We start from the raw sequence: 21,363 nt of genomic DNA, 5'->3' as shown, positions 1-21,363 counted from the left end.
CTGTTCAGTCCCAGAATAAGGATTCTGTGCTTTTGACCTGCCTTCGAGTCAGTCTTGACCCCTGGTAACTAGCTGGACAAGCCCCTGCGAGTTTTCTTGGCAACATTTTCAGAAGCGGTTTGCCTTTCTTCTTCCTAGGGCTGAGAAGGAGGGATTGGCCCAAAGTCACTCAGTTGGCTTTGTGACAAAGGCAGGGCTGGAACTCAGGGTCTCCCGGTTTCTAGCAGGGTGCCTTTAACCACCACACCAAACTGGCTCTCTTATTTGCGCCAATCTTGACTCCTGATGACCACATGGATGAGTCCCTGCAGTTTTCTTGGCCCCATTTTTGGAAGGGGTTTGCCCTTGCCACCTTCTTCCTGGGGCTGAGCGGGAGGGACTGGCCCAAATTCCCCCAGCTGGCTTCCGTGCCAAAGGCAGGACCAGAACTCACAGTCTCCCGGCTCCTGATCCGGTGCCTTTAACCACCACACCAAACAGGCTCCCAAGGAAGTTATCAGGAGCTGCCATCTATGCCTGGAACTGATGAAGAATTTTTAGCATGCTTTCAGGGTCACCCGCAGAGCAGGCCAAGATGGCAGGTCCATCTCACAGATGCCCCTGCCACTGCGGGTAGCTTTGGGCTGCGACAGAAGCTTTGCAGGTAGAATGCCAACTGCCAATTAAAGAAAGGCCTGGAGAAAACCCTCCCCCAAAGCCTCGCGAGCTGGAGTGGGCCACCCTGAACCCTGTGGACTGGCAGTCCAGCTGGCATAAAGCAGTTTCAAACAGCCTCAGAGCTTGTCTATGCAATGAAAATACAGAAGGGAGGAAAAGATGGGAAGGTTAATTGGGTTTGCACGTTGGGCTAAACCAAGGTTTAACTATGGCTTGCTGAAGAAACCACAATTGGCTCCCTCGGCACAAGAGACACAGCCGTAGACCGCTGTTCACCGCACACGATGGCTGGGGTCCCCCCGTTCGCTGAATCCAAACTAATGGAGCCATATTTAGATTCAGCACGACCTGGACAGGCTTGTGTCTCCAAAGGCAAATTACGCTGCGCAGCAGAACACAAACTATCAGCTGCGCCTGACACCGCTCACCACCTGCCACTTCAGCTGGCGCACCAAGCCCTCTTAGCGGTACCCGATGCTAACATTTACCCTGACAAGAAGGCTTCTTCCGTCTGTTTAATTAACCAACATCTCAGACATTGACCCCCTTTATCAGATCCTGGTGCTCCAGGCGCCGCCTGGTACTGCCAGCGAGCAAAACCACGTACCATGGCAATAAAATTTCTGCAATCCTCTAGCAGCCAGTCAGCCGTGCAGATGGTCCCTGCAATAAAAAAGGGAATAAATTCAGATAAGGCTCAGCGACACGGGGCGCCTAGTACAAGAAAGGAGCCGTTATTAACCTCTATGATACTTTCTGATATTAAAGAGGAATATTAAGCAACGTTTGATGCTTGGAGGGGTTACAGCGGGGGGTGGGGGGTGGAATAAACATCCACAGTAGGGATACCTATAACAGATGGGCCCTAGAGCTGTATGTGGGCCTTGAAGACTATGAATGTGGGCCCCCCATAATTGCATGAAATTGCCATTTTAAAAAGAGGAACTGATCGTAATACGCGTATGCAAACAATGTCATTCCATTTTAATTGAATATAAGCTATACAAAAGATAGGTTGGGCAAAAAATCAGCACGCCCTCACCCGAGGAGTTGCAGGCTCCAACAGAGCAACGTATTCAAACTGAGTTGCAAAAACACCAAACTCCCAGAATAAACACCAGGACAAATCCAGTTACCCACTGAATGTCGGAAGTCGTTAAAAAGGGCCTAAGATTTTGCTGATCATGGCAAAGCCTACTTCGACCTCGGGCTGCTTCCAAACAGACTGCATTGCGCGTCCACCTTTAGTCACAACCAGGTTATACTGTAGGCATCTGTTGGTGGGTTCATGGTAAACTGTCTACTTCGTAAATTTCCTCTCTCCCATGCATACAGGTTGTTCTCAGAACTGTTGTTTCAAAGCTTGCAGGTGCATACAGTTTCTACGGCCCCCACTGCAGGAAGCTTCTTCTCCCATTTCCACTGCAGAAGGGCCCTGAGACTAAGCTGCTCCCTCCCTTTACAAGCCCAAGAACAGGACTTCTGCTGCAAAAGGTGCCAAAAAGAATCGGCTGAGAGATCTGTCCAGGGGGACGGAAGAACTGGTCAAGGCACACTGAAGGTGTATTCACACAACATGCAAAACCTGGCTTACAGTACCAACCATCCAGAAGAGCCTTCCCAGAATTGCAGGATGGAGTGAGGTGCACCCAGGCCTTGGTCTGCATCCCTCCCTGAAGGTGGGTTGGTCTCCCTGTCGCCTTTGCTATGGCCAGCCGGTTGGCACCATCTATTTTTGTCTGGCAGCTTCTTCCTTCCTTCCTTCCTTCCTTCCTTCCTTCCTTCCTTCCTTCCTTCCTTCCTTCCTTCCTTCCTTCCTTCCTTCCTTCCTTCCATCCATCCATCCATCCATCCATCCATCCATCCATCCTCCTCTCTGGACCAACCTCCAGATGGACCAACTGGGATTGCTCAGGATGAGAGAAGATTGAGCGTCTCCTCACCCAAAACCTTGGCACCCTTCTTTCATCAGCTGTTCATGCCTGGGAGGAGAGGGGAAAATGCCACTGCAGAGCGGGTCCCACGCTTCTACCTCTCCTCCAGGCAGAGCCCAGAAGAGGAAAGCTACCCCCTTCAGATCTGGGTTCAGAGAACACACTGAACCAGTCAGAAAACCTGTGTTAAATCATAAGGAAGGAAGATGATCTTGCAGGAGATACACAGGAATTATCTAGGTAAAAGGGGCTGAAACCTTTTTTAAGTCCAGAACAACGAGATAACATTTGGAAGAGGCTCAGACAACCTCCCTAATTCACTGGGTATAAGAAGGGGGAGAAGGTCCAGTGCAATCCGACTTGCAAGAGTCTGTTGTTAGAGCCCATCTCAGTCAAGGAGTTTAGCCTTCCTGTAGAGTTTTCCCTGGTCTGTTCTACCTGGTGAGGCTGGCCTCGTGGCTACGAATTGTGGTCTCGGAGCTCCACGCAAATACAATTCAACTTCTTGTTCCGAATGGCCTAACTACGCCCTGAATGCAGCCTTCCCTACAGACTGGCACCCTCCAGATACTGGGGATGCTCCCCCACATTTCCCTACCCAGTCTGGTTGGCTAGGGAATCCTGGGAGTGGCAGTCCCAACACACCCTCAGGGTAGCAAGCTGGGGACGGCTGCAAAGGAGTCCCTCATGTGGGCTGGGCTGAAACCGGAGGAGAGTTTCCATAGCCTCTCACACGAGATGGAAATTTCCACATCTGCTCCAGGCCTGAGATGTGGCAAAAGCTGGATGAGTCACTGCTGTATGAAGCTGGCAGACTTAATCTGCCTGGCATCCATTTTATGAGCAGCCACATTCTCTCCAAGGCAGCCCATAATGCACTCCCCCAAATTCCTACTGAGGAGACAATCTCTGCATAGGCAATCGATTGCATGCCAGGACGCACCGCCTCGGGGCTTTAATAAGTAACTGAAACCAAACAAAAAGGTAAAAAACAGAAAGTACGCCAAGGAACTCCACAGACGGGGTGCAAATCCCATAATTCGCTTTGGCTTCTTGCCTCGCAGCTGCTTCAAGCAAAGCGAACCTGGTCCCTGCTGTCGGTTGGCCTTATTTCCATCTACTTTGCAACCGCTCCACACGGAGCAACCGTGGAAAATTTGGAGCCGTGTTTCCACTCTGGTCTCGTTTGGAAAAAACAGGCCAGCGACTCGGAATGGAGGCTTAGAGAAGAGCTCGGCTGATCACTTTACGGGGATCGCTCTCCCTCTTTTCAGGTGTGCAGGCAGCATCTTGTCGGGGCATGCCGTCGGCTGCCTTCAGAAGCCCGTCTCACCCTTTCAAAGCCATCACGCTACTGACGGCCCAGCACAACTGTCAGCCCTGATCCCTCTGCACAGTTCAGCAGCGAAAGCAGCTGCCTGTCCTGGCTGCAGCCAAAAACTCAGCCACGGGGCTGGGGGAGACTGGCATTCCTGCTAGCGCTGAAGCTAAGTCCCTTCAGGGAGCTCTCCTGCCCACCCAGAACTTAGCTTCTTTGGCTTACCCCTAGCCTGAACGGTGCCCCCCTTCTCCTCCTGCTCCCTGCATTTTCTTCACAGCACTGAAAAAACGGACTTACGACTGGTCCTCGAAGTTCTGGCCATTGCACGCCCCCAGGGTCACGTGACCAAAATTCGGGATGGCCCACATTTACAATTGCCCCCACCCTTGCTGCCACCTGCCCCTGAAGATACAATGTAAGTGTATTAACCTGCATACGGTCTATACTGGGCTCCCAGCAGAGCTGAGCAGCCCTGAGCAAAAGCAGAACCAGGCCTTATTTTATTTATCTGTCACATTTATATAGCTCATACACCTTTGGCCCACTGCATTGGCAAGACAAGGCAAAGGCAAAGGCAGACCCAGTGGAACTCACCGCGTGATGTCGGAATGCTCTAGAGCAGAGTTCCTCAACCTCGGCGGCTTGAAGATGTGTGGACTTCAACTCCCAGAATTCCCCAGCCAGCAAAGAATTCTGGGAGTTGAAGTCCACACGTCTTCAAGCCGCCGAGGTTGAGGAACTCTGCTCTAGATAAGCCCATCCATGTGAGCTCATCATTGCCTGTCCCTTGCTGGCTGGGGAATTCTGGGAGTTGAAGTCCACCCGTCTTCAAGTCGCCAAGGTTGAGGAACTCTGCTCTAGATAAGCCCATCCATGTGAGCTCATCATTGCCTATCCCTTCCTACTAGGCCAGCCTGCCAGCCAAACTAGCTTTGAGATGGAGCCAGTGAATGGAAGCGGCTGGGTTTACCAGCCACAGGCTCCTGACCGTCCTTCTCCCTGCTGCCACCCAGGGTCCCCTCCCCTTGCTGTGAAGGTTTTCTCAGAAGGGCACTTTCAGCAGTTCATACATATGCCCCCCATCTCATCTCATCTCATCTCATCTCATCTCATCTCATCTCATCTCATCCTCATTCCACCCCACCCCACCCCACCCCACCCCACCAGTTTGATAGCCAACGCAGCATACATGTGTGTGTGTGGGGGGGGTACCTCTTACCACCACATCCCTGTGAGGCAGGCTGGGCTGCAAAACAAGGACTGGCTCAACGCCGCCCATTCTGAGCTTCCAGGTTCGAGGGTGGGCCAGATCTGAGTCTCAGTCCTAATCAGGTTACGTTCATCCCCTTTCATCCCAATTCCCAGGGCAAATGTTGCCCCAAACCACATTTTGTGGAATACACCACAACAGGCTGGTTTTCTACACGTAGTAAATCATGGTTGTGAAACCGCCAGAGCTGCATTCACACACAGCCTGCTGACTTCCGTTGGGAATCATTTTTTCAAAAGTGAAAAAATGTTTGTCACAAAAAAATCCCACAAATCTGTACGAAATCAAATAAACCGCATTGCAGCTTCACGCGATGCATGAGCTTCCCCTTCACAGCCTTGCGCAGGGAGTCCCTCTTCCCAGCCCCAGGAAGAAGGCGGCCAGGGCAAACCGCTCGGCCTCGAAAACCGCGGGGCTGGTCCAGGCGGTCGCCAGGACTGCCTCGCAGGCACAGAAGTAAAAATAAAAATTGGGAACGGAAGGGGGAAACGTAAGCCAGCTTGGCGGATGGAGCTCTATCTCCAGCCAACACGGGTAGAGATTTGGCAAACGATCCACGCAGAATTGATCACCGTAAGGAATGAAAAGTCTCCTTTTTTAACGGACTGGACTGGCAAAAGTCCTACCAAGGAGAAATTCTTTATAGAATTACCACCGAGTGCTCACGGTCCACATTTTCCCGCTCGACCCGCTGCTGCTGCTGCTGTTTCCTTTTGAGCAGCAGTGAAGCTGGGTGACTTTAGTTCCGATCCCTCACTGAAACGAACAGAACAAGGGCATCCATGAGGACGGGGGGGGGTGTCAAAAAAGTCAATATGGTGGCCACGACTACACAATCGAAGCCCTACCCTTTGGTACGTGTGTCACTTTGATCATGCAGTTGCAGCCACCATCTTGATTTTGACACTCCCCCCACATCTCTGCAGCCCCCCCAAACTGAACCAGGCCTCAAAGTCCCCCTCTTTCTAATTGGCCCAGTGGAAAGGCGCTGGCTCTCCGTTCTGGGGCTGTTGGAGAAAGGGAGAAGCCATCACCCGCGTCTGCGTGAAGATGCTGAGCGCCCAGATCAGTTCATCCTATTCTTCTCCTGCAGCACTTTTACCTGTTTCAGGGTCACGTCCCTCAATTTGATCTTGGAGGGAAACTTAGCCTGTGCCCCCTTTTCCACTTGGGGCTGAGTCTCTGCCCTTCCTGAGCCCCAAAGAGAGCAGATAGGGTTAACTCTGGACCCACTGAGGTCCATTTTATGCCCGGGATCAGAGAACATTCGGGCTCCTAAAATTGAGAAACAGCAGCCCAATTTTAGGAGGGTTGCTTAAGGTTTTAAGGCACCAATTTTGCTCCTTATCCCTTATGGCTCCACCCTCCCTTCCAGAAGTACTAGATCAGTGTTTCTCAATCTCAGCAACCTGAAGATGTACGGACTTCAACTGGGGAAGCAGGGCTGGGGACTTCTAGGAGTTCAGTGTATGGACAGACATCTTCAAGTTGCCGAGATTGAGAAACACTGCGTTAGATTAAAATATCCATCACCCTCAGCCAATAGGAGCATCCTCAAGTTTCTAGCCCTCATGATTATAAACTGGGGGCGTAATGGATCGTGCCTGACGAAATCTGACAGAGACATAGGAACAGGTTCAGTGCCATTGTCTGAAGGGGAAATTGCTAAAAACAGCAAGACCTCATGGGAAATTACACACATTTAGAGAAAACAGGAATTACTCAGTCCAGAAACAGCAAAAGATGTAAAGAAAGACAGATAGAAGTTCTCTAACTGCCCGGTTCCCAAAGAGCAGGCTAGAACAATTAGGAAGCATGCAAACGCATCTCCTCTCCTGCATCCAAGGTGCTAGATTTGCTCAAATGGTTTTAAGGATACTATTCTTAATCAAGGGTGTTCACAGAGTGTCAAAAAAGTCAAGATGGCAGCCATCAGTCTGCAATCCCCGCCCCCCGCAACACCTGATCACACCTGAGGTGTCTTAGGGACTTGTAGATCCCCAGGAAGAAGCCCTTAGGGCTACACTAGGCGTAATTGCCTTCTCTGGCTAAAAAGGAGCCAAGGTGATGCTTCTTTCTAGATTTAGAGCAGGGTTCCTCAACCTTGGCAACTTTAAGACGGGTGGACCTCAACTCCCAGAATTCCTTGCTGGCTGGGGAATTCTGGGAGTTGAAGTCCACCCATCTTAAAGTTGCCAAGGTTGAGGAACCCTGATTTGGAGGAATTCCTTTTCTCCCACCTGGCCTACAAACGGCTTCCCGACTGAAGCCACAATTTTTTGTCCAGCTCACCCCCTCTTCTGGATCCAGACCAGGGGGCCGGGGGAGAGTACCACAAGCAGCAAAGTAACGCCAGGGCGCCTCCGTGCCATTTCTTCACATACAACATGTTCACAAAAGGTCAGGAGGGCTGGCTGGCTGGCCCCCTAGCCTGGGGTCCTGCAGAAGGAGCCCCAAGGAACACTGTTAGGCATTCACAGGGTGCACAACCCACCGTGTTTGCTAAAGCGTGAAACACGCACGACGCTCTGTCAAATTCACCGGCAAGGTTCCCCCCCACGCTTCACTCGGTTGCCAGATTAACCCGTTTTCTGCACATGAGCAGTGCCCTGAACCACCAACAAACCACATGCACTCAGTTTGCCCCTCCTGAACCACGATCAAGGTCGTAACTAACCAAGCTTAGTGAATGCAGCTGGTTAAGTGTGGGGAGAATAAACCCCAGTCCTTGGGACTGATTTCTAAGTATGGATGCTGAGGGCGGCATGGTTATTTTTAGCACATAATGCAGTTCGCAGAGCTCCATTTGTTCACATTTATCCCTCGATATGCTGGCTTTGCTCTTTTGCTACCTTGTTCTCAAAGGTCATAATCAAACTGCATCTGCCGTGGAGAATGGAGCTCCTGTTTTGCTTTGCGCACCATGTCCAGCCCCAACTCGCCCCATGCGCTGCAGCTGCTCGGTCACAGCTTTTCCAGGTTTGAGGTGCTCAACGCAATCCAGCCAGAAACTTTTCTGACTCTAACAATATTCCACAGGTTGAGGGATGTCCTCTCCTCCAGCACTTTACGGCTAAGGAGAAGGGCGCTTCCAAGCGACCCAACTTGCAATAAAGGGGGGACACTTTTTAAAAAGCGTCTTTAAAACCACTGCCTACTTTTTGAGCAAGAAAGTGCTTGCAGGGCACAATTAGTTGCCCATCCAAGCTGGGCCCGGCTTCCTCTACTATTATTTCTGGCAATCAGGAGACAGAAAGGGACCACTGGCACTGGCCCCCTCCAGATCAGAAATATGACACTGCAACAGAGGTTTGCAGCTTCTGCTTTCTCCTTCCAACTCAAAAGCTGCTAGTAAGACCGGCCCTCAGTCCCCCTCCAATGATGCTCCGTACAGATGCTCTGGTTGTGGCCCATCCCTACGCACTGCTGTGGCTGCTGCTGCTCTGCAGTGGGTTTTCCTAAAGTAGGAAGTGCTTCAAAGCATCCTTAAAAACAGGCCTAAGAGACAGCATGGGCTCCCAAGGGTGCTGCTCTCATGTAGACCTTCCACACGCAGCTGCATTTTGATCAGGGGCTAAACCCCCACTTGGGTTCAACACTCTGAACCCCGAATTGGAACTGCTGTGTTCCTGTCCCCAAATAATCCATATTGTGGCTGCACAGCGTGACCTACAGACCGCAGAGTGTTGACACACTGAGCTGCAAACTGTCCTAGCCTTGGATGTTGCGACTCCGCAGAGAAGATTTTCCTGTCCCAACGGGTGATTCCCTTGGATATCACCTTAGCAAGATCTGAAGTGGGGAGAGCGGGGGGGGGGGGGGAGGCAAAAGAAGAAGAAAAAGCCCCCAGCTTCCACTCACTATCCTTGCAGATTGATAGTAGGTCGACATCCCACAAAGCGATCAAGGCGCTTTGCAACTTTCACCCCGCAGCACAGAGCGCTCAAACCGACGGCGCTACGGCGCTTTCTCCCTTTGCCGCTTCGGAACGGACGCCCAGAACGCCTGGCCAAACAGGACCGCCGACCCAAAGCTGGGCCACTCCGGCCACGGCCAGGCCGCGCCCGGCCCCTCTCCGGCCTCCTGGGGGCACGGGGGCGATCCCGCGCCCGGCGCTCTGCAGGCGCTCAGAGGCGCCCTCCCCGCGCCAGCCTAGTTGGGGAGCGGGGAGAGGCCCCTCCCCGCTTTCCTGGGCAGACAAGCCGGGCTCCGCGGGCCTGCCGTGCCCGCCACCCTCGGGCGCCGCAGCTGGCTCCGAGCGCGGAACTTGCGCCCGCTCGCTGGAAACTAGCCCGGCCCTCCCGGCCGCCCTCGCCCGTGGGAAGAGCGCAGCCAGCCCGAAGGTCGCCCGCAGCCGCCCCGATCCCCAGCGGGGAGGAAGCGGAGCGCCCGGAGGAAGCAGCGCCTCCGCCCGACGCGGTCCCTGCGGCGGGGCCACCTGGGCTCCCCGGCCGCCCGGCTCTCCAGCCCGGCCGCCTGCCTACCTGCTGCGTCCCCGCCCTGGAGGCTGCGCGGCCCAGCTGCGCTTCCCTTTTTAGGGCGGCAAGGCCCGCCCTGGGAGGGAGGGCCACGGGCCAGCTCTGCCCTCGCGGGGCGGACGCCGCCCGGCCGCTGCGCGGATCGGGTTGCAGCGCGCCGGGAAAGCAGCTGTTGCGCCGGGAGGGAGGCAGGGAGGGGAGAGCGCAGACCCGCTTGCCGGCCGAGCCCTGGCGGTGCGCGCGGTGTCCGGGATCGCCCCGCGGATGGGGGTCCGGGCAGGCGCTAAGCTCCGCCAGGGCCAGGTCGGGCTCCGGCTCCGAGGCAAAGACCAGGTCCGGCAGACTCCCGACGCCCGCCACAGGAGGACACGTCCCGCGTTTCGCCCTCAGGGCCTCCGTCCGGCAAGCAGAGCCTTAAACCCACCATCGCCCTGCCTTTGGAGCGCCTTCTTTGTACAATTTTGTTGTTGTGCGCTGTTTTTGCAGCAGTAGTCATTGACACTTTGGGGTATTGTGACCTCGTAAATTGCCTGCTGCTCTTTTTTCCCTCATCCGTGGACCGACTCCACGGCCTAGGTTTGCATGATCTAACTCAGTGTTTCTCAACCTTGGCGGCCTGAAGATGTGTGGACTTCAACTCCCAGAATTCCCCAGCCAGCAAGCTGGCTGGGGAATTCTGGGAATTGAAGTCCACACATCTTCAGGCCGCCAAGGTTGAGAAACACTGATCTAACTGATTCCCGATTCCAGCCGTCGGCTCCAATCCAGCCCCTTCAGATCTACGGTCCCTGTAGAGATCGCACAACTCACCATAACACTGATGGAACTTTGCAGCCCAGAATTGAGAAAGAAAGGGAGGAAAGAAGGAAGCTGTGGCGCTCTTTGTAAACTGAATTAAAACCATCATGAATGCAAGGACACAATGGAATTTGCTTTGCTCCCAGATAATAAGTCATTTTAGGAAGAATGACCAGCTTATTGTGTTATGTTAACTTATATTTAAGTTAAAATATTTTTACTTCTGAATGAAATAATAATATAAGAATCTGAATCATGCCTCAGGACTGGCTCTAAAAATGGACACAAAGGATTGTACATTTAGGAAGTTCAGTTTTGGTGGCCACTAGAAGTGTGCGCAGGGTATGGTGCAATCAGTACTCCATCTGTTTTTTCAAGCATCACACGTAAAAAACATGTGGAGATTCAACTGCATCATCATGGCCACCATCTTGACTTTTTTGACCATACCACATGGACACCCCTGCACACCACCACCAAGTGCAGGTGTTGGGCATCTGTAGCAATCATCCATTCATTTCTTGCCATTTTCTGAATGGACACTTGTAGGCTGGAGGGGGCTGCAGGGCCCTAACCATTGCCCCAACAGGTAGCCCTCAGTTAACGACCACTCGTTCAGCAACCTTCGAAGTTATGACGGCACCGAACAAGTGGTACTTACGCCCAGTCCTCGACATTCCAGCCACCCCAGCATCCCCGTGGTCATGCGATCACAAGTCGGGCGCTTGGCGACTGGCTCGCACTTGCGGTCACATGATTGCCAGCAAGCAAAGTCAATGGGGAAGCCGGCAGGGAAGGTTGCAAGACGCTCCGGTAAGTCGCTCATGACCTCCCCTGCCTGGCAGCAGCCATCCCTGGCCCTCTGCACTTGCACCGTGCCTTACCTGCTTGCTGGCCTCCTTGTGAGCCACCTGGGACTCACTTAACGACTCATGATTCTCGCTTAACAATGGCCATGGGGACTGCCAGGATTGCCGTCGCTAAGCGAAGTGGTCATGCAATGTCGCGCTTTATGAGTGCGTAGCTTAGCGATGGAAATCCCAGTCCCAATTGCCGTTGTTAATCAAGGACTACCTGTAAACTGAAAGGGTAATGAGGGGCCCCAGTTACTCCACCGTATTGTGGAATTGTGTCATACCCAGGACGAGACGGACTGCAGCAATGTCGCCTTTGCTGTAACCGACACTGAGGCAACCGTCCAGCTGGATACCCTGGAAACCCTGAAGAACCGTGTTGTCAAAGAGGAACTTTCCCACTGTGCATTTATCGGCCCTGGAGCTGAGGCTGCTTCCCGCAGTGACTGGGACCTTCCTTCTTTGAAAACATGTCGTCGTGAAGGAGGGGATCCTGCACAATGGAAGATGCTAGCATTTTTACAACAAGCATATACTGTACATCAGTATTTTTCATTCTAGAATGCTGGTTCTTCCCACATAAGTGTACTTAGCATCAGAGCAGGAGATGAAAAAACCTTTTTAAAATTCTGTAGACATGATGGTCCTATAAATCAAGGGAGTTTTGTTTTTTTTTTAAAAAGCACATAATGCACAGAGTTCTCCATTTATTTATTTATGCATTAAATCAGAGAAATTTTAACTTTTTCCCCACTTCAACTGATCAGAATTTTAGAAACCATCTTTAAATGGTTTAGCTGTGGGAAATCATTTAGCTCCATTGCTAGGGATCCCTTCTACTACTGCCATTCAGAAATTATGCCTGAATTGTGATGGCATCATAATTGGCTTTACATCAATTGCCGGATGTCACAGGTGATGGCGGCTGAAGGATATAATGCAACGAAGAAAGTGAAAAGTATAAAACTAACCGAGGAACAACCTAATATGGTTTTTGTTTTTAGATATAGAAATGAAGGTGGCTAAAAGACAAGGGAAAATTCAACGGTTTAAGAGAGAGCGAGGAAGGATTTGATCCCAAATTATCAGCTCAACGCATCTAAAAAAGGCTGAAAAGCAACTGGCTAAGAATACATTGAAAAGTGTGATTCAAATATCCCCTGAATCCTAGTGAGGCCCGAACAGAAAAACCAAGCAGATAAACAGAGGTTGGTATGTGCCTGATTATGAGGGAAGACCAAAATATAAGGAAAGATTAGCTACCCCAAAATCTCTTTTTTTGTCCAGAAAACTTTTTAAAAAAGTTATAGAGATGATGTGGCCAAAGAAAAATTCGTATTAGTGTGGTTTGTACCTGCATCCCAAAATTGCTAATGGAAAACAGTGTGTGCGTAATAACAGATGCAGATTAAAAGAGTGGCAGAGGAAAAGAGAGAACAAGGTGCAGATTGTGCCCTCTGGCACACGAGAGGTACACGAGAATTGATAACACACATTCTTCTGTATTGCAGGTTCTATATGACATCATGTCAAAGCTGCCAGTTTATACATTTATTGTGATGTTGTTGTTATATTGTGCTAACTATCCAGTGCCATGATGGTGAGGTGGGTGGCCGTATAAATCGAAATAAATAATAAATTAAATAAACAAACAAACCTTATTTTTCCCCGTCTAGCAGCCGTCCCCAGATAATCTGACAGCTTCTATGTTGATTTTCTGCTTGCTGAAGATTTCTTATACAACCGACAAATTTGTCAAGTTTTGTTATTTAGCATCAAGGCGTTGGCAGGGAAGCCATAATAGGAATGAAAATGGATTGCTTTACCTGCTTATGAGATCTATTTTTATTATTTTTCCTCTTTTCTCTTTGTCTTATTTGCTGGCTAAAAAGGCTGTAATAGAACTGATCTACAAGATGCAGATTTGTACAACAGAAGATCGGTGGAAAAATGATGCATAGAATGTGATGCTTTCTATATCGGAAAGGCCTTTGGTTAAACGTCAGGAGGAACATCTGGATTACGAGCTGTCGGCCAGCGGGACGGGCTGCCTCATGAAGTGGCGGTCTCCTTTGCTGGAGGTCTTCTGCAGAGGCTGGATGGTCCTCTGTCAGAGGTGCTCCACTGGATCCTGCACTGGGCAGAGGGTTGGACGAGGTGACCTCTAAGATCCCCCCCAACTCTATGACTCCATGATCAAGAGGCTGACAGGGCACCAGGCTGTACAGTACACACACTACAAAGCTGCAGTCTAATCCTATGGAGTCTGGACTTGAGGAAACAGGCATGGCAGTTAAGAAGAATTTATAAAGGCAGAACATGAAGAAAGCCATCTTGGATGAATTAAGAGCGCTTCCCTTAAGGAGGACCCACACTGGCATAAATGGGATCACAAAGTTTAAGGCGGATGAATAGATTTCTTCATTCATCAGTTCAAACAATATTCCTTATTTCTGTCTAAATAAGGAAAGCCACCTGTGGCTCATATCACGTGTTTCTGAGAAGAGGGTTGGGATACACAAAGGCTAGGGTATCTGATGAATTTGATAGCCTCTTCCTGTTTTGATTGCATGTTCCTGTTGAGTGCTTTTTAATGCACTGGAGGGAGTGCTCTATCATTAAAACAATGAATAAATACATTATTTTTAATTAAAATAATTGACCAAAACGTTGGAGGTGACAGGGAGCGAGGGCGTCTGAAGGCACCACATTGATTGCTCGGCTCTATAGCATGAAATGATGCTCTCTCTGCATTGCCTTCCTTTCCTTGACCAAAGATGGTACAGAAAAGTTTTCAATAACCAATATCTGTAGGAGCCTGGGCCCCTCGGAAGAGTAGCAGTTTTGTGACTGGGAGCTCTGCTCTTTGGATTCCACCAAAAATCTCAGTTATTTCCCCCCACCCCCTGCCAATCACGAACAGGGGCACTTGGGGTGAGGAGAAAAAAATTATATCAGGGAGGGAGTCAAAAACGTTAAGGTGGTGGCCACCAACCTGCCATCAAACCCTTTTTTAATGAGCAATGCAGTGTAAGGCAGGGTAGGGCTTTGATGGTGGAAGGAAGATGGAGGCCACCATCTTGACTTTTTTGATCCTCTCCCTGGGGACACCCCTAGTTGACATTGCGAGGTTATGTGAGAACGAAATCCATATCTATATGTACACGTACATATAAATGACTAAGAGAATTACTGTTTTCGCTCAATTGTATTTATTTATTTATTTGTTCAATTTATATAGCCACTCATCTCACTTACAAAAATCATGGCCTCCAACCGAAGTGGGTGCAGATAAGCACCTGCCAGGAGGCTGGGGTGCCATGGAGGAAGGGAAGGCTGGAGCACATCAGTGTGTGCCCATGGCCATCCCCGGGGGGAGGGGAGGGGGCAAGTGACATCCTATTGTGTTTCTGATGATATCACGCAAATACCACAAATTATGTACCTTGCATCATTTGCACAGTGATGTCACGATGGCTGTCATGTCATTGTGGCGTCTACCAGCCGCTCGCGCATCTGCCCGCCCTGGAAGATGGCTGCCTCTGGTGATGCAAGCGACGGCCAGGCGTCCGCACGGCCAGTTGGAGGCCGACCAGCAGAGAAAGGAGAGCCCTTGAACTGTTCTGTGGATGGGGAACAGAGAAGAAATTATTCAGCCCCAGTGAGAAAACGGGAGAATCCCAAGATAATTTATTATCATTATTATTATTATTATTGGTGATCTATAATTAAATTCATGGTCTAAGACTGGTGGAAGCCCAATAATTCAAGTCCTAGCTAAGATTCTAAGAATTATTAAGGCAGAGTCTGAGAATATAGGCAGTTCCTAGCTGGGTGCTTTTTTGTAAAATTAGGGTGTTCAGGTCTGATAAATTCAAAATCTCCAAATATCAACGGAGGAGTCCTTTAGGTATTGCTCCAAGGGCTTCAGTTGCAATTAGTATAATGGTGGATTTCTTTTTCCATAAGTGTTCAGCTTTGATCTGCAAGTCCTGGTATTTCATAATTTTTTCCAATTGTTTTTCCTCAATTCTAGCATCAGCCGGTCTAGCCACATCCGTGAACCAGACTTTCTTCTTTTCAGTATCTGTGCCCTGGGAAGCCCAGACTGCAGGGCTCTGGGTCAGGGATCAGGAGGGGAAAGGGAGGGGGCTGAGCACGGAGCAGCCCCCAGCTTTCCAAGCCGCTGCCCAGCTGCCCCTCCCATCGGGATGTATTGGGGGGATTTTTCCTGGATTTCTCCCCCCCGCAGCCCACAGCTGGATCCAGAGCATGTTCAGACTCAGTCCTCCTTTTACTGACATCGCCTCTCCCCACAGCAAAGAGGGTCACGTTCTGTTCAGTTCTCAAGGAGTTATCCTGCTGATGGACAGACAGATGGGAGGACAGAGTTAGTGGCATGGGGGTGGGGGGGCTCAAAGGGGGCAGAATGGTGAAGGCGGTGTCACAGCATTGCGACACAAGCCCTGCCCTTTTTGTGACATTGCACAGAGTTGGGGCTTGCAACGCAATGTAACAGTGTGATGCTGCTTTTCTCATTTTGATGGAAACGTCCAGGACCTTCTGTGGATGTTCCTGGATTTAAGTGGGAGCTTTCAACCTCTCATTAATTTCCCCCTTTTTTTCTTCAACAGGAGCCCTTAAACTCTTGCTAATTACATTTTAAAAACTTGACTTTAATTTGCTTCTTTGCAAGAACTCCATTGGCTGAAAGGAGACCTTTTTCCTGCTGCGTAGACTCACCCCCGCCCGCCGTTTTGGACTTTGTACCCATTTCTTTTCGCTCTTTATCCTGCAAAGAGTTGCTGTCCAAGAGAAAAACAAAATGCCTGTGCCAATTGCCAATGCCATCCTAAATGCCCTCTTCAAGCGCACAGATGGATGTCCCTCCACAGTTGCAAAAGAGTTCTAAGAATGATTTGTTCTTTCTGTGATTAATATTGCTGCTATAGGTGTTGTCTGTCTGTCTGTCTGTCTGTCTATCGCTATCTATCTCTGATTTGTAACCACAAACAATGGACAGTGCCACATCATTTTAGTGCCGGTGGCTATAGGTTTGAGCCCCACAAGGTGGCAGTGTTATCTCATACAAGCTTAATGAGATGCTTTACAGTATTTAAAATGCTGGAAAATACAATTCATTGATGCTAATTCTCTTCACCTTCGGGATTCATGGAATCATGCAAACAGGATATTTTCCCTGATATTTGTTTGCATTTCTTTGTTCCTGGAATAAGGCGCGTGAACCATTTTCTCAATATAGCAAAATCTTCAGGGAGAGCAGAAATGTTTGGAATAAGTACTGAAAACAACATAGGAGAGAGCTCTACTCCTGTGCTCCACCTAAGGCAGATTTAAACAGGGAAAGAGAGCTGGATTCTGCCAGCTGCATGTTGCTGGGCCTGTCCCAAAACCCTTGTGGGTTTTCGGCTGCTTCTGCCAACCAGGGATTTTGCACGGCTCTACCGTTTACTGTCGTTTGTTACTTGCGTGGAGCGAGCCTGCCATGCTGCCTCCTCCACGGGAGCCACGGCCATACACTCCCCTTCCAACCAGTCCTTCCAGCCTCATCTGTGTCCTCTTCTGCATCTGTGACCAATTGGCCTGACTGTTGGGGGATACGGATTTGGCGCTCTTTCAGAAGAGCAGTAGGCCCATGCTCCAGAGTAGCCTGATGACAGATAATAGATGAGTCTGGTTAGATGGGCAAGATGGCAGGGGGTAAACTGGGCATTCTGGGTTCCTGCCTATCCCTTCCCCAGCACCCATGGAGGGGAGTACATGTTGTCTTTCCAGCCAGTGAGTGATGCTCTCTGGGGGGGAATGCAGCAGTGAGAGAGGGCTGGGGCCTTTTTAAAGCCCCACTCACCAGGTTTCATGCTCAGCCTGTGGGTAAACTTCAAAACAGACCCTGTAACCAACAAGAAACTGAAGATATAGCATCAGGATTTAAGAGATTGAAGATGTCAAACATGCCAAATGCACCCTCAGTCTGGGTCGCATAACAAGCCTGTCTCTGCCTCCAAGATGCTCGGCACTTTAACTCTGCCAGCCTCCAAATCCACAGCCATGCTGGCTGTTCAGAAGCCCAGGCTCAGCATAACAGTCAGGTTAGCTGATTAATGGATTATATTTCTACACCTCTGTGATCAAATCAACTAGCTTGCCTCAGTGGCTGTGTCTGAGGAGCACAGGCAGCCCCACTGAGGCTCACTGCAGTGGCTTCCTCTTCTGTGGCGATGGGAGCATGAATTCCCGTTGGCAGGTAGGGCTACAACTGGTGGTCTCCTGGCCTGAGTCTCTACTTGCGTATCCAGTAAAAGAGGCATCTGTGAGGGGGGGCACGGGGAGCAAGTGACAACCACCCATCGTGGTTTGTTGCAGAACGCAACATCACCACACAAGTTCAAAAGGGCAGAGCTTGCCGAGTGATGTCACACTGCACGTTTCATCATTTTGACATCATTGTGGTTAGCAATTTAGGCTTACGTCCAGCAGTAATCAGGCCACATGCAGGAAGCCCCAAGGAGACACCCATCGCTGACCACAGTAAAAAAACTGGGAGGGAACACACTCTGGCCCGTCTCTGACAACCTGAAGCTTGACTAATGCCGGTGTGCTGCCTTCATGTCCTCCAAAATGTTTGACTTCCTCCACGCATAGCCCAAAATCAGGAGGAATTGTTTAAGTGGTAGCCCCTTTCCCAGCTAAACAATTTCATTAAAGGGCAGCAGCTTTCGTGAACTGCAGGTCGCTTCATCAGATGCGTAGACTGGCTGGAAGGAGGGGAGGACAGGCTGGTTATGCAGATGACACTCAAGATCAACCACAAGTCCTTTATCGATTAACAATTGCAGTTTGTTAAAAGCCCATTGTGTGTTTGAGGTTTTCTGAGATCGCCTGGATCCTCTTGATGGTCAAGAGTTTCTCACCCGAGGGTGCTGCTGGAGGTTGAAATGCTCCAATATTACCAGATACGGCCGTTCTGTCTTCCTGTCTTCCCTTTCCCCAGCTCTACCTCATCTCAATTTAAATCCTAAATTTAAATCTTGCTGGAGCTTGAACAGACAGAAACTGGGTGTGCGTATCATGCCAAGCCTTAATTGGTTTAACCATGGTTTATGGAATAAACCATAATTGTCTGAGTTTTCACTTTACCCTAATACAATGTCTATATTCACAAAGCACCACCAGATCTGGGCTGCAATACCTCGGCCGGCCATTAGACGGCAGCAAAGCATTTGTTCTTTCGCTCACTTATCCATGTATTCCATTGAGGGGTCACCCAACTTCAGAAAACTCTGGGTGGCTTGCAAGATTGAAAGCAAAAAAACAATAATGGGAACAAAGACCGTCCATGCTAGGAAGAAGGTACTGAATTGGATAAAAAGTTACAGGGGCCCATCCCAAAGCCTGGGAAGACAGCCAAGCTTTTGATGCCTTTTTGAACATCATGGGGGGGGGGGGAGCCATATGGATCTCTGGGGGAGACAGAGAAGGTGTGTTTTCTAGGTCCCAACAAATGGCACTGTTTGATTGAAGGGATCTGGAGTCCGCCCAGTCTGCCTGATTTACAGAAAAGGCAGAAATTACCGCCGATAACCAGTCCCTCAGATATCCAGGACCTATGCTGCAAAGGGGTTTAGAGGTACCCAGCACCTTGAATTTCACCTGGAGGTCAGCTGGAAACCAGTGCAGATTGTGGTGGGCACATCTGAAGGGGAATTGCCCCCTCTGGGCCTTTCCAGGCCTTGCTTCTACATGCCAGGTCAGCGTCCTCATCCACAATTAATCAGGAATGTGAGCAGAGTTCTTAGGGTGCTTAGCCCGAGGGGGGAACCCAGAAAGAGCGGGGAGGGCTGGCGGGCCTGACTCCGGCTAGCAAAAGGCTGTTCCCTCCTTCCCAGGCCCCAGCTTCCTGGTCTAGGAGTACAGTGCCACTCTCAGAATGTGGCCATAGCCACTGGCAATGGTGATGTGACCTCTGGAGGTGCCAGGCGGGGGTGGGCTGCTATGCCTAGCCAAGGTGGGCACCGAGAACCATGGGTTGTGCAGGTGTGATATCACCTGGGTGGGAGCAATGCACCGAACCGTTGACTAAGTCCTGAGTTCACACAAGAGACTGAGCCACAAACAAGCTGACCATCTTTTAACCAAGTTTGCTGCTAATGTGGTGCAAGGTTAAGTGGCTGGACTAGGAGTGGGGAGTCCCCAGGTTCTGGTCCTCCCTCAGCCGCAGAAGCTCCCTAGGGGACAGTCACTCTCTCTCTGTCTCCGATCAACCTCGCAGGGTTGTTGCTACATGTGCTACCTTGAGCTCCTCTACAAAAGGCAGGATTTAAATCTAATAAATGAACAAATTGATAGAACTACAATAAAACACAATCAGCTGGGTTCTTGCAATTCTAATCCCAAACTAAACCAAACATGGATACAGACACCGCACTGGGTTAAAATGTGATTAGCTAGCTGCTGCCTCGGTGTGTCATGCAAAACCAGAGTGTTGGGTTAATTCCATAAACCATGGTTTAATAAACAATGGGTGATATGTTGCGCAAGCACAAATCCAGGCTGCCTTTGCAGAACACATTCGTCCTCGGCAGAAAACTGACCGTTGCTCCACCTTTGTGTGATGTGAGTCTGAGAACCTGGTTCAAGGCCCAAGTGTAATTTGAGTGGTGACTATGGTGGCCTGTCAGTCCTGAGGCTTAAAAGGTCATGTGAACACTGCTAGCAGGGCTCAGCACAGCGGAGAAACAATGGATTTAACAGGTCTGAAGAGAAAGGTTGCCACCTGGTCCCCCCAGTGGGGCTCCTGTGCTGGTGACAGTGATAATGCTGGTTCCAGAGAAGGCCCTAGCCTGCAACGTGTGTGCGCCAGGAAGCCTATCGACAATGAGAAAGATGACACTCACCTGTGGCTGCTTCATGCTTTGGCGGCCAAGGATGCGCATAAGATGTCCTCCACACCCGAAGATGGCCTGATCCTGCCGAGACAAGGCTCTGTGCTGATTATAGCTGCATTAAGCTCAGCATGACCCAAGCATCTTCCTTGGAGGAGACCAGTGTCGGAGACAGGATACAAGTGAGGAATCCATGATTGGCCTCTCAGTTTCCCAGAATGCCCCTGGGTGACCACCAAGTAAAACCAGGGCCGGGATGGGCCAGACTTTGGGCTGATGCCGATGGGGGGATTTTGATAAGCCGCCTGGAAGTTTCACGCCGTCTCCAGTTGCAGACAAGCCTAGGCATCTGCGGCAGGAATTACCTGAAAACTCCACCTTCTCTTCCTGCGCAAAGATTCCCATCTAGCATCCTCCGGATGTCCATGCTGGCGGGGGGGATTATGGGAGTTGAAGCCCAAAACACTTGGAAAGCGCAAAATGGGGGAAACTGAAGTAGGGTTCGGATAAGCTTGCAGGAAAAACGCCTTTTTTAGAACTAGCGATGCGTCTTGTGGTTACTAAATGACTCGGAAAGGGGCTAGTAATTCCTTGTTGTGAGAACTAGGAGGACGCCAATTTCGTCCTCGCCCCCCGTTCGCGGGGCTGAAACATCAGCGCCACGATCACGGGAAGGAAGACTAAACAGCCAGGCTCGGACGTCAGACCGGCGCCTGAAATCGGAACCTGGCCACCCTGTGGACTACACGTCCCCTAACGCCCCAGGCGCCCGACGGGACGCGCTGTTAACCACCCCGTCTCCACCTGGGATTTGTAGTCTCCCGGCTGGCCGAGGTTCCCGGAGCTCCACCGCGGAGGGAAACTACTCTTCCCAGAATGCAAAGCGGAAGGAACGACTGGTGTGATTTTGAAAAGGAGGAGAAGGTGGACGGGGGGGGGGGAGAAAAGTAAAACAAGCCCCTCCGCGAAGCTCCTCCCCCTCCCCGCGTCGGGTTTTCTGGGCGTCCGGCCGGCGGGGGGCTGGGCAGGGGGCCGAGCGGAGGGCGCGCGGCGGCGGCGGCGGCGGCGGCGGCGGGGCCGGCAAGCCGGACGGGCAGGGGTTAAAGGGAGGGAGGGAGGGAGGGAGGACGAGCCGCCTCCTCCTCCTC

The 21,363-nt window shown here is 50.7% G+C and overlaps 1 protein-coding gene across 3 annotated transcripts in view; it reads right to left on the bottom strand.

Moving 5' to 3' along the window:
• ANXA4 (annexin A4) overlaps positions 1-14,782 on the bottom strand; it is a 28,584-nt gene extending 13,802 nt beyond the window's left edge. The window contains exons 1-2 of one of the 3 annotated variants that reach the window (XM_088152034.1): positions 14,758-14,782; positions 1,265-1,320 (exon numbers count right to left, since the gene is read on the bottom strand). In XM_088152034.1, coding sequence (XP_088008160.1) covers positions 1,265-1,320; positions 14,758-14,767 — 66 coding nt within the window. In that variant the 5' untranslated portion in view covers positions 14,768-14,782. Of the gene's footprint in view, positions 1-1,264; positions 1,321-9,043; positions 9,608-9,666; positions 9,769-14,757 lie in introns of those variants that run through there. The other 2 variants (XM_088152036.1, XM_007441648.4) reach the window with 2 other exon arrangements.
• Positions 14,783-21,363: the final 6,581 nt, after the last annotated feature.

This window comes from Python bivittatus, unplaced genomic scaffold (assembly GCF_059951505.1).
Source record: "Python bivittatus isolate LINGU-HERP-01145 unplaced genomic scaffold, Pbiv_v1 ctg000680_np1212, whole genome shotgun sequence".
Lineage (NCBI taxonomy): Eukaryota > Metazoa > Chordata > Lepidosauria > Squamata > Pythonidae > Python > Python bivittatus.
Note: the sequence above shows the minus strand (reverse complement) of the source record. Positions and strands in the feature narration are given on the sequence as shown.